Genomic DNA, 13928 nt, shown 5'->3' on the forward strand with positions numbered 1-13928 from the left:
ATAGTTCACAATATTTTTTGGATTAAAGAAAGGGTAAGTAAAGGAAGAACTGAGAATAGCAGCTAAACACAAAAGGATATCTGGATTCTGAAAGAAAACTTGTGCTACCTAAATTCCTATTAAGCAATTCCAGTAAACAAAGTCTGTGTAAGAACCAATAATTTAAAGGACTAAAGTGACTACACTATCAATTTACACTTAATAAAAACATTGTTTGAACACCCAAAAGTAAGGTGGACAATGCATCTGCAAAATTTTTGTTTCAGACTCAAACCCTTTTATCCAAAATGTTTTATATATCATACCTCTTTAATATTTTGCCCAACTCTTGATTTGTCAGAACAGAAAGTTGGGAGACATGAGTAAGAGCTTCATGTTTTGTGGCTGCTCAGAAAAAACAATTAGATTATTTTAACTTCTCACCCACTCCAAATAACAGATTTTTTAACCTGACTGGCTTAGTGGCCTAAAGACCCTAGTGCCCTAAGGGGACTCAGTGTCCCCAGAGACTCATGGAACACAGGGAATCTACACCCAGAAACAACACTCAGGCAGACAGAAGCCCTAGCAGTAATATCTGTGGCTTTAAGCCAAAGAAACACTTTCAATCCTGTACAATAGGAAACACCTGTGAACTCTGTACTGATGCCTCTATTTATTACACCTTACTGTTTCCTTCTCCCTCAGAAAACAATACTAACCCAGTCTGTGGATTTATATTACTTGATTCTGCTATTTTGGCTTTGCAGATAACATTACAGGTAATATGGTATGAAAACAAAAAGTATTTTTAAAAATGTAAAATATTAAGCTCACAATCTTAAATTACCAAGCTTCAGAGAAAATAAGCTAACCTAAGAGAGATTCAGCAAAAACAATAGATTCAAATACCCAAGAGCTGCAGATTGGAATCAAAAGATGCAATATATAAAACAGGTATGAAATGTTTAAAGAAATAATGTGACAGAACTGAAAACATGTTCACACAGAAACCGTCATACAAATAGTAGCAATATTCTTAATAGACAAAGAGTGGAAACAACTGATGAATGGCAAACAAAATGTGGCATTATCCATACAGTGAAATAAAAGAAATGAAGTACTGATACATGCTACAACAAGGATGAACCTTAAAAGTATTATGCTAAGTGAAAGAAGGCACTAAACGCCACATACTGCATGATTCCACTTATATAAAATGTCCACTATAGACCAATCCATAAGACAGAAGTAGACTAGTGGTTGCCAGGGACTGGGGGGAGGAAGGAATGTGAAGTGAATGCTTAGTGGGTATGTGGTTTCTTTCTGGGGTGATGAAAATATTCTGGAATAAGATAAGTGGTAATGGTTGCACAACATTGTAAATCTAGTAAAAATCACAGAATTGTACACTTTAAAACGGCTAAAATGTGATGTAATTACAAAAAATTGCAAGGAACATCAGAATATAATCTCTACCTCCTAGAACAGTCCCTAGTTGTGTGTTGGCACACAACAGGTACTCAATAAATCTTTCTGAAAGAATTAACAAGAATCTGTTTTAAAAAAAAAAAGTCAGGCAGATCTCAAAAAGAACCAAATATAGCTTTCAGAAATTAAAAATATTTTCTGTGAAATCGAAAATCAACAGCAAATTAGACACAGCTAAAGACAGAATTTGTAATCTAGAAGATAGCTATGATGAAATCACTCAGAATGCAGTACAAAGGAATAAGACAGAAAACACAAGAGGTCAACAGACACTGAGAACAGCATGATGCTTCAGAGTCCTAGAAAGGCAGTCAAAAAAGAGTGAAGAAGTATAATCACAGAGATAATGACTAACAATACTCCAGAAAAAAAGCTATAAATCCACAAATATGAAAAGACAATATATACCAAGCTAGATAAATAAGAAATCTACACCTAGCTATATTTAATGTAACTGCAAAACACCAAAGACAAAGAAAAAACTGAAAAAGCAACCAGAAAAAAAAAAAGATGATCTACAAAGAAAACATCATTAGACTAAGAGTGGACCTCTCAACAAAAATAGAAGCCAGAAGATATCATAGTAAATACAGTCAAAGTTCTAAGAGAAAATAGCTGTCAACCCAGAATTATGTTCCTAGGATTTAACAATTAAAAAAAAAAAAACACATTTTTCTCAAATATAGAGGGGGCATGTACAAAAACCGACCACAGAGGTTTTTTTTTAATCCCAATAAATTTCAAATAATTACCTGTTCTGATTTCAATGGAATTAAATTAGAAGAAAAAAGTATTCTCATATATTTGGAAATTTCAAAATATACCTGTACATCATATGACAAAGTGGAAATCATAATGGAAACTAAAAAATACTTAGAACTGGATGATAATGAAAATACTACATATTAAAACATGTAGAATGTAGCTAAAGTAGTACTTAGAACTCAAGTTCATTGCCCATTTTTCTAACATAAGAAGTCAGAAATAGCTAAATAACACCCCCCCCAAGTAGACTAAAACTGACAGATGAAATTAATAAAACAGGAAAACAAAGGTACAACAGAGGGTCAAAACCAAAATTTGGTTCTTAAGATGAATAAAATCAACAAACCTCTGGTGAAAAGTACTAGTAAGAGACAGCCTAATGAAAATACTACTTGCAAAAATACAGCAGCTATTAAAAAACTATAAAAGTAATTCTAGCTCAATAAATTTAAAAACATAGAAGAAATGGACAATTTCCTAAAAAAACAAAAAAACCCATAATATATCCAAACTGACCTGAGAAGAAATAGAAAACCTGAGTTTTCTATTAAAAAATTTGAATCATAAACCCATAAACATTTTAAAGACAGTTTTGCAGCTAAGTGCTACCCGACATACAAAGAATAGATTCCTTTCATCATATATACATCCATCTTTTGTAAAATGAGGAAACACCACTTAACAATTCTGGGAAGCTAGTATAACCTTGCTATAAAAACTAGATAAGGACAAAGATAATGAGAAAGAAAAATTGTAGGTTGATCTCACTCATCATCACAGATACAAAATTCCTAAAACAAAACATTCACACAACAAACCAAGTATTTTTTTTAAATGGGGGAAGGTATTCTAAAACCAGAAGCACAGGAATAGTTTAATACTGAAAAAGGATAAATATAATTCATCTTATTAAGTTTATAGGATAAATACTATGCATGATGGTAAATTTTATGTGTCAACTTGACTGGGCCACAGGGTATCCAGATATTTGGTCAAACGTCATTCTGGATGTTTCTGCAGGTATTTTTGGATGAGTTAAATATATATACATGTGGATAGACAGAGTAGAGCAGGTTGCCTTCTCCAATGTGGGTGAGTCTTACCAGCTGAAGGTCTGATTAGAACAAAAGGCTGACCCTCCCTGGAGTAAAGGGAAATTCTTCCTGCCTGCCTGCCTTTGAGCTGGGACACTGGTTTTTCTCCTGCATTTGAACTCTAAGTGAAATATCAGCTCTTCCTGGCCTCAAGCCTGCCAGACTTCATCAGGAGACATCAGGTCTCCTGGTCCTGAGACACTTGGATTCAGACTGGAACTATGCCATCAGGTCTCCTGGGTCCCCAGCTTGCCAACTGCAAATCTTGGGACTTTTCAGCCTCCATAACTGTGCAAGCCAATTCTTTATAATAGATTTCTTTCTATATGTATACAGCTGACCCCTGAACAATGTGGGTGTTGGGAACCCCCACGCAGTTGAAAATCTGCATATAACTTCACAGTCAGCCCACCATATCAGTGGTTCTGCATCTGCAGATCCAACCAACCACGGATCATATAGTACCGCAGTACATATTTACTGAAAAAAATTTGCATACAAATGGACTTGCACAGTTCAAACCAATGTTGTTAAAGTATCAACTGCATATCCAACTGGTTCTGTTCCTCTGATGAAACCTGACTAATACACCATGTAACCATCTCGATAAATACAAAAAAAAAAAAAAAAAAAAAAGAATTCAATAAAATTCAAAACCCATTCACGGTTAAAAACTAAAGAAGGAAAAAATTTAAGCTGATAAAGATTAATTATGAAAAACCTAAAGCAAACTTCTAACCTAGTACAAACTTCCTACTAATGGTTAATGTTAGAAGTGTTCTTTTGAAGATCAAGAAGACAAGAATGGGACTTCCCTGGTGGCACAGTGGTTAAGAATCCACCTGCCAATGCAGGGCACATGGGTTCGAGCCCTGGTGCAAGAAGATCCCACATGCCACGGAGCAACTAAGCCCGTGCGCCACAACTACTAAGCCTGCGCTCTAGAGCCCACGTTCCTAGAGCCCGTGCTCCACAACAAGAGAAGCCACCGCAATGAGAAGCCCGCGCACCGCAACAGAGAGTAGCCCCCGCTCGCCGCAACTAGAGAAAGCCCGTGCGGAGCAACGAAGACCCAACACAGCCAAAAATATATAAATAAATAAATTTATAAAAAAAAAAGACAAGAACGCCTACAATCACCACTTTTATTCAACACCATACTAGAGATCCTAGATTAGAGAGCAAAAAACAAAACAATGTTGCTCCCAGATAATGAAATCTATATAGTATTCCCAAATAATGTACAAAACTGAACAAATTATTCATATTTCATATACTGATCTGACATAATCAATATATAAATATCAATTACATTTCTATATACACAACAAACAGAAAATGCACTGAAATGGAAAATACTGTTTACAACAGCATCAAAAAAATAAATAAATAAATAAGATGTCTGGGGATAAAACGAACAAAAAATGAGCAAGACTTGTATCCAGAAAATTATAAAACTCTGTTAAAAGAATACCCTAAAGAAGTGAAGAGATAATCTTGTTCATGGATAAGACAGTATCGAATTTGATCTACAGATTTAATACAATTCCAATTTTAAAATTCCAATAGGGTTTTTTTAGGGGGGAGGGGAGTAAGGAGCTAACAAGCTGATCCTAAAATTTTTTTGAAAAAATCAAGCTGATTCTTAAATTTGGGGTGGTGGGGGGAAGCTAAATCTCAAATAGCGGAACACTCCAAAAAGGATGAAAAAAGTGGGGCAATTTGCCCTACCCGGTATCAAGACTTCTTAGTGGAGAAAGGATGGACTATTCAGTAAATGGTTCAGGAACAACTTGTTATTCATATTGGGGAAAAAATGAAGTTGGATTCCTATATTATATCAAACAAAAATAAAAAACAAAACAATACACACACATATATTTTTTAAAAACTTAAGTGCCAAAGGCAAAACCATAACATATTCAAAAGAAAATATAGGGCAGTATCTATAAGACCTAGGGGCAAGGAATGATTTCTTAAGTTTAAGTCACAAACAGTACTTAACATTCAGGCAGACAAATTCAATTACATCAGAGTTATGAACATGTATTCTTCAAAAAACACTGTGAATAAAGTAGAAAGGCAAGTGTAAATTATGGAAAAACAATTGTAGCACACAGCTGAGTATTAGTTCCCAAAATATATATTAAGATCCTCAAATTAGTAAGAAAACACAAGCCACTCTATAATGGAATATAATTTGCAAAAATACTGAATCACTATGCCGTACACCTGAGACTAACACAATATTGTAAATCAACCATACTTCAAAGCAAAAAAAAAAAAACCACAAGCCACTCAAAAGGAAAAATAGGTAGGCAGCTGAACATTAAAAGATATAAGTTTACGAAAGGATGATCAACTCATCATATTTCAGGAAAGACAAGCTAAAATCACAATAAGATACTATTTTATACCCACCAGATTGGCAAGATTTTGCCAAAGTCTGACTATACCAAGTAATTATGAGTATGTGAATTAATGGGAACTTGCTGGTACTGAGGGTATAAATTGGTACAACCACTTGAAATAAAATGCATTATTTTGTAAAGCCAGTCATACATTATGATTCAGTAATTCTACTTACAGATAATAAATCTAATATACTAGATCTACACCTGAGAGAAAATTATCTTGTATATGTACATCAGGAGAGACTCAAAATGTTCACAGCAGAGACAATATTCAAATTTAGGGACATTTCTCTTATACTTTTTCTTATACTAAAGTTAGCTTTAAGAATTCATTTGACTTCACTTTGTTATATACCTGAAACTAACACAACATTGTAAATCAACTATACTCAAATAAAAATTTAAAAAAAAAAAAGTTAATTTGACTAACAACCAACCGAAAGAGAGTTCAGTATTTTACTTATTTTATAAATACCCCTGTGGGAAAATACCACTTCCCTGAATTCTGTGTTCCTGCAAAAAGCCCTAGCCTTCTGACATGCAGAAATGTATATGATATAAAGATAGGAAATGTTTGTTTACATTTCCCCCAGAAATATTTCACTCTTCACATACCTTAAGAATTATATCTATAGCCAATTACCTAGTTAATTGCTCTGATCTAAAAGAATAAATTTCTCTTACCTCCCTGAAAGTGCCAAGTGAGTACACAAAAGGTTACAGTACAGATTAGGTTCCTAGGTTAACTCCCACAATTCCAGAAGACTGGAGAGCTATCTCTGTAGGTATTAATTTCAAGGAAGAATAAATGGGTCCCAGGAACTTGGAGATGTCTTTAGGTCCAAGAGGGCTAACTGGCTCCTGAAGAGATTTCATTTATTCATCAAAGGGTTGGAGTTAATATTCATTACATTTTCAAGGATATCTTTTTCCAGGAGGGGAGGGAGATAGATGTCTCCTTCCCTTCATGAGCAAAGAAAAATCATTTTCCTCATCCCTTGCCTACTGAGTGTCCAACTACTTGCATAGGATAATTGACCTGAGTCTCGATGCATTGCCCTAAGGGTAGGAAATAGGGCAAAGGAGAACCAACACATTTATTACTGTGAGGTACTGACTAAGTCTCTCTCTGATCCAGAACATCTCCTGTGCGTATTCAGGATAAAATTATTAAGAACCCAACAGTCCCCAATGCACCTCCCATTATGATGACAACTATGAAGAAAGTAGCTATAGTTAGAATAATTCCCAGTGGGGTTTGCAGGAAAGGGGGCAGCCGCACAAAATACGTCAGTTCGTTAGATTCATGTAGTGTGTCCTTATGGAATGCCTGTGCCCTCTAAGATCTAGGATCTTACTTTACTTCTTGATTCTGGGAAGACCCAGTCCTCCACAAACCTAATATAACACTTGCTCAGGTGAAAAACAAAATGCCAGTATCCTTCCTATCCTGATTCTCACTATTAGGCACTCAACAGATACTGTACTTTTCTGATAAACTCCTCACTGCCCAGACCCACAATACTCATTCTCTGAAATTCAAGAACTGAACAGATTTGGATAACTCAATATCCCACCATATCCAAACCTACTACCTAAACTTTCACTTTATGAACTCAAGAACTGAATAGATTTTGGTCATGAGGAATACTTGTATCATAGACAAATTTTGGGAGGAAAACAAGAAACGCAAATATAAATAAAAAAGTATGTTCACATGTAGGTGAATGTGCATGTGTGTGTGTTCTAAGATGCCTACCTAAAGATTTCTAGCTGGTCTCAAAAAGTTACTGCTAGGTGTCCATCAATTCACAAGTGTACAAACTCTGCCTATGAGTTTTGTATATAATTTGACCCTCCCATCTAAATATAAACGATGGATTGGTTAAGCAAATATATATGCATACAACAAAATTCTACGTAGCCATCTATGAAGTTGCAGGTTCTGAAAATCACGGATACAGCTCTCCATGTGACTACCTGGAAACCGAGGCTCAACAAAATGAGGAGTAAAAAGAAGTCAACAGCTGAAAACTTGTATTAAATGGCATACTTGTGCAAAAAAACTTCTCTCTCTACTGGAATGTCCCATCAACACTTAAACATGAGCTCACCTACCTCATGTTAACAGAAACCTTGGAATAGCCACTCTCCTCTGCAATCACCTCCTCTCCTTCAGCTAAATTATACATATTAGCATCACGTATTCATTTTCCATTCATCCTGAATCCATCACAATCTGCTGCCTGACCTAGTAATCCCTCTACCCAAACTCGATATACTCAATACCTACTAAATTAGATACTACTTAGTAAATATCTCTTAAATCAGTCTCCTTTTTCTTTTCTCATCCAACCTATCATTACCGTCTAAATGTAACAGTTTCCTACCTCATCTCCCCCCTTCAATTCACTCTCTACAGAGTAACCAAGATAAATTTTCAAAACACAGATTTGATCACATTGCATACACGATTAAAACCTCATCCCGCTCTTTAAAACCCATTGCTATAGGATCAAGTCCAAATGTCCAAACATTCGAGCACTGCCTGAATGACACTGCAGAACACAACCCCCTACACACTTCTCTAGCCTCATGTTCTACCACTTTCCCCCAACTACTCTAGTGTTTTTATCCTTTCAACCTCACCAAGCGCCTTGTTCTTTTTGAATCTTCAAATATGTCACTGTCTCTACTGGAACAAAGCACATCTGAGTAACTCCATTTATCACATAATCCAGGAAAACAGAGTCTCTTGCCTCATTCTTTACCAAACTATATACCCTGCATAAAAAAGTGATAATGAATAAATATTTGTTGAATATCACTGTCACAAAATATAATAAAGATACTTCATGGGGAAGACTGGTCTATAGAGGATCTAGTGTCGTGGCTAAAAAGAAAAGTACCAAAGGCCACAGTAAAACACTGTTAATCAAATGGCAGCAACAAAGACAGAGACCTTATGTTATTTTCAGAGGCAAAAATGAAATAAACCGAAATATTATCATAATCTCTTATTAATATGCATATGTCTAAGGGAGAATGAGGAACATTTTAAAACCTTTCACTCACAAGTTTTTCTTTCTCTAGTTTTTGCAGTAAACTTTCCATGTTACTTCCAATTCTTGTCTTTTCTACAACTTCATAGAGGCTGCAATACATTCCATTCTTCAAAACTGACATAGGAAAAAATACATAGTAAATATTCAAATCAAGTCTGCTTCTTATATATTTTAGTAAAATTAAACTGCTTTACCTTCATATGGACCTAAGTAAGTTTCCTTATAAAACAGCGCTGGAGGGATTTTCTGTTTCAGATGATCAATACTCATAACTGTTTCAACATCTAACTTCTCAGGACTGAAAGAAAATTGAAAAGGCGTATTTGCCTTACCTGTATTTTTAACTCTAGCAATTTTCTCACTCTCTCTCTCTCTCTCTCTCACACACACACACACGCACACATGCAAACCCACCCACACACACACAAGTATCTTGATGGAATACAGAAGAGCATATTTATGAATATCATACTTGATTTGGGCAGTTCAGATATATGTATAGGTAGCTAGACTGTCCAGCAATATTACCAACCTTCCATCTTTAAGCCAGAAGCTAACCGTTATTTATACCAATTTTACTAACCACAAAGGATAAAAAGTTGTCATTTTATTAAATGCAATTCAAGTATGAACAGTTAAATTAATCTTCAACCATTTATGGGGATCCATAATGCTTACTGTGGTGGTAGCAAAAGATCATTTTAAACCTTTCTATTCCAACATTTGTTGCACAGGACTGAAAACAGCATATAAATTTTAACTTAACTCACCACATCAAGCTGTTTCCAACAAAGAACTGATATCTTTTAAGTCTATCATGTTCAAATTGCTAAATGAAAAATATATCTAATTAGGACAAAACTTCGAAAAATACTTTTAATATTTAAAATCACTAAGAAAAAATCTTATGCCATAAATGTGTATAACTATTTAGCCCATCTGCAAATCAAGACAGAAAAGCAGAGGGCTCATTCTGCCAACTAAGTTTCCAAAGTTATCAAATCAATCTTTTTTAAAACAAACCATTGTTTATATGTAAGTTCTTATGGATCAAAGTAAAATTTAAATGTAAGTTAGAAAAAGGAATTTTAATTGTAAGTAAGAACTGAATAATTAGCAACTACTAACTGCTATTTTCTTGTAATATAACATACTTACAGCTTGATAGGCAAAAAAGCACGAGTGGCTGACCTCAGAGAAATATAACACAAAAGCTTTCCTTTATTTAAAAGCTGTCCTTTCCACAACGTGTAGTTAAATTTATCTAAATAAAAAGAATAATGACACAACTCAGCCTCTTGGCAGCCCAGAAGCAAATATTTACTAGAACTAAAGGGAAAAACATCCAGAAACACAGTTTAAGTAGAACCACCAAAAGAAACCTTGACATTTCTATTTACAGGGAATTCAAATACTAGGATTTTTGTTTCAGGTATCTTTTCCCCTACAAAATTATTCCAGATGAAAATAACAAATTTATTTGCCTAAATGTCCTCATATCAGAAAGCTGAGGAGCAAAGACAATACAGTACTGCCCTCCTATTTCCCCCAAAGGAGACCATACTAAATCCAGTTAACTACATGAATCCCTCACAACGTCTTACAGCTTCCACTTGCGCTCTTCTCATTGCAGAGAAACTTGAAGATAGAAAGTGTCAATATTGCTTTTAATCTTCTCTCTCTTCTAAATTCTACACCTCTGATGAAGTTAATACTTTTAAAAGGCTGAGTTGTGAAACTTGTTCTATTTTTTACCTTTATCAATCAAAGTGCTAAAATTCTTTGGTGTATTCACAGTACCAGCAGATCCTCAAAGGAGACCTTATGTTTGGATGACCAAATGTTGATGCTACATCATAACATGGCCTCGAGCTTTTTCATACTTTGCAGATTCTCATTCATTATAAAAATAAAACAAAGTACTTAACTTATTAATTTTTTTACTCTACATACTTATTCTTTCGATTTATAAAACTAAAAGAAAGAAATATAAGAATCTTACCTGTGTTTCTATCTGCATTAAAGCTGTTAGATCTACAAATATATTTTTAAAAAGAAAAAAGATATATTACTGATTGCTAACAACATGAAAGTTAACATTCAGGGCATTGACAGAAATGCTATTTTTTAATGGGATACTGTACAAGAGAATTAAATCCTTCCCTCCCAGTATGAAGAACAAATTACTTATTACAACATTTAATAAATCCAAGTCTACTCAGAGAAATCAGAATCACTTACTTGGCTCAAATCACCATATTTTCCCAAATTTAAGGGAGCTGTTTTTCCCAAAAATATCCATCAGGAGAGAATATAGTCCTTTAAAGTCTCTGTCAATTACTTTATTTTGGTGATGAGATTTGAGGAAATAGCCTCAATCATACTTAAATATTTACTAAGCTTCTATTATTTACTAGGCACAGTTCTGGGTAACAATTACAGCGATGAACAAAACCCCTGCCTTCATAGAGCTTCCAGTCTCATAAGGAAGACAGACAACAATCAAAAAGTAAGTATAAAAAAAAAAAAAAAGTAAGTATATAGTTTACCAGATGATGATCATTTTAAGTGCTATGGAAGAAAAGGAAGAAAGAAACTAAGGGTACATAGGTTTCAAAAAAAAAATCACAGAAGGTCTCACTGACACTGTAAACTATACAGCTAATTGAGGAATCAGGGGGAATAGCAAATGCAGAGGCAGAAGCATTCATGGCAGCATTCAAGGTACAACAAGGATGTTCATTTTAAATGATATGGAGGGTCAACAGATAAAATCAAAGAGGCAAAGAAAATTAACAGACAATCATTATTCCTGGGGGTACGACCTTATAATTAAGTGCTGGGTGTCTTTTAAAAATCACTGTTGAAAGGCACTATAGTAAATGTATCATGGAGATCACAAATACAGAGCCACCGGAAAAAAAAAAAAAGAATGAAAGAAAAACACAACTGTCAGGATATTATGCAAATCAGTACTTGTGGCTGTGGATGGTTTCCAGGGCTATTCACTGACCAAAAAAAAGTGCTGCATCTCAAACAACTTAAATGAAGACAAGACAATCTGATCTGAAAACTGATTAAAAGGTTGACCTCAAAAATGTCTGTTTCATGAAATGTGGCTTTTTAAAACTGCAGTATTTCTAAATTACTAGATATCATGCATGACTTTAAATCTGGGAACTCAAAGTAAAAATAAGTAGATATTTAACTGTTTCACCTACATCTCTGTAAATCTACTTATTCAATTTTGCCAAAACATTTTCTGGAATCACCCCATGGTGGGGGGGGGGGAAAGAAACTGATTTGTACTTGGTCACCTCATATTAGAGCTTGTAAGAAATCATCAATGGCAATTTACTCTGACTGACCATCAGAATCACCTGGAAGCGTGTAAAAACTACCAAAGCCTAGGCTCCTTCATAAATACTTGATTTAACTGGTTTGAGATGGGGCTGAGGATTTGTAGAAGCTCCCCATTTCCAGGAGAGCTAATACACAAAATTTCACTTTTAAAAACTGCATTTTGGGGAATTCCCTGGCAGTCCAGAGGTTAGGTCTCTGTGCTTTCACTGCCCAGGGCCCAGGTTCGATCCCTGGTCTGGGAGCTATGATCCCACGCGCTTCACAGCACAGCCAAAAACAAAAAAACAAAATCAAACAAACAAACAAAACTGCATTTGGACATTCCCTGGTGGTCCAGTGGTTAGGACTCCGAGCTTCCACTGCAGGGGGCACGGGTTTGATCCCTGATCAGGGAACTAAGATCCTGCATGCCACATGACACGGCCAAAAAAAACCCCCAAAAAACCAACTGCATTTATGCAGCTACACAAACCTTCAATATCAGGAAAAAAAGGTTAACCACTGAGGTTTAAGTAAATTTTAGTTTTTATTTCCACACAGTTAAGTATCTGTCCTTCTAACTGACTTCTTAAAAGTCATCATCAACATTCATGAATCTAATTAATTTCAAGAGAAGGAAAGAAAATGGGAAGAAATACAAAGTGTTCCTCCTAACTCAGAAGTGCAGGATACGTGTTATATACCATTCTGGATGACGTCTAAAATTCATGAATCTTACCTTGATGAAGGTACGAACTTCGGAGTTTGTATATCATCTTTATAAGTAAAAGACACAACTGCGTATGGACACACGTGTCTCGGTCTTCGCCTTAGCTCATCAAAGCCATACTCATAAAAATAATACTAAAAATAAGAAAATGCAAAATTAACTTCCTTAAGAAGGCAAGAAGTAGACAGTGGAATCTTACAATTACCTGCCTGATTTCTGAGAAACACAATACCACTTAAGTACCTTTAATGAAAGATATCTTTAAGCACTGCTTGTCAATTTAATTAAAATAATTTGTACTTTATATTTATTTTATGATATAAAATATTCTGCTTCTATATATATATCAGATGCCAGGATACTAATAGGTATTCCAAAAGTTTACTTCTGAAGAGCTGACCAGTGGGAATGCGCAACAAATTTCCTCATGAAAATGAAACAAATGGAGCCTAAGCTCCCAGGTCAGCCCAGAAAAACCAATTTGATACAAAAGTAAAATACTAAGAACACAATCTCAAGCAAACCTAGCATTCTGCTCATTATTTCAAAAGAAAAACACATTTTTGACTCCAACTGCAGACAAAGCAACAAAGGGGAGGTGGCAGAGATTACAAACATAGGTGACAAAGGCAGCTGAACCTCTTCCTATTACCCTATCTATCTGCCTCTCCCCTTCACAACATTCATTAGATTAGGGTTTTCTGACCTGCAGTCTAGGGATTTTCATTAAAAAGAATGCCCTAGTTTATAAACAAAGCACTGTCCTTCAAAGTCCATTCTCTTGGGAAACTACTGATTTCAATAATGTTGCTGTTGCTCTAAAAATGCCTGGAATTTTTCTGGAAACATCAAGCCAATTTACAAGTTCTGCTAGAAAAACCAGTAATTACTTTATAGTTATATTTCATATCTACTAATACTACTGTCCAGAAGGTAATCAAATGAGTCAGCCCAGATGACTTTGGTGAATATAATTTTTGCTAAAAGCCCCCAACAATAGGTCTTGCCCACTGAGATTCTTCAAAAAGAAAAGAGCAAGAATAAACTT

General features: G+C 35.0%; 1 protein-coding gene across 8 annotated transcripts in view; it reads right to left on the minus strand.

Annotated features, from left to right (window-relative positions):
- TASOR (transcription activation suppressor) overlaps positions 1-13928 on the minus strand; it is a 51451-nt gene that overhangs the window by 23276 nt on the left and 14247 nt on the right. For all 8 annotated transcript variants that reach the window (XM_036868963.1, XM_036868967.1, XM_036868965.1 and 5 more), the window contains exons 7-11: positions 12890-13014; positions 10811-10842; positions 9967-10072; positions 9003-9106; positions 8819-8922 (exon numbers count right to left, since the gene is read on the minus strand). In XM_036868963.1, coding sequence (XP_036724858.1) covers positions 8819-8922; positions 9003-9106; positions 9967-10072; positions 10811-10842; positions 12890-13014 — 471 coding nt within the window. The remainder of the gene's footprint in view (positions 1-8818; positions 8923-9002; positions 9107-9966; positions 10073-10810; positions 10843-12889; positions 13015-13928) is intronic.

Source organism: Balaenoptera musculus, chromosome 11 (assembly GCF_009873245.2).
Source record: "Balaenoptera musculus isolate JJ_BM4_2016_0621 chromosome 11, mBalMus1.pri.v3, whole genome shotgun sequence".
Classification (NCBI taxonomy): domain Eukaryota; kingdom Metazoa; phylum Chordata; class Mammalia; order Artiodactyla; family Balaenopteridae; genus Balaenoptera; species Balaenoptera musculus.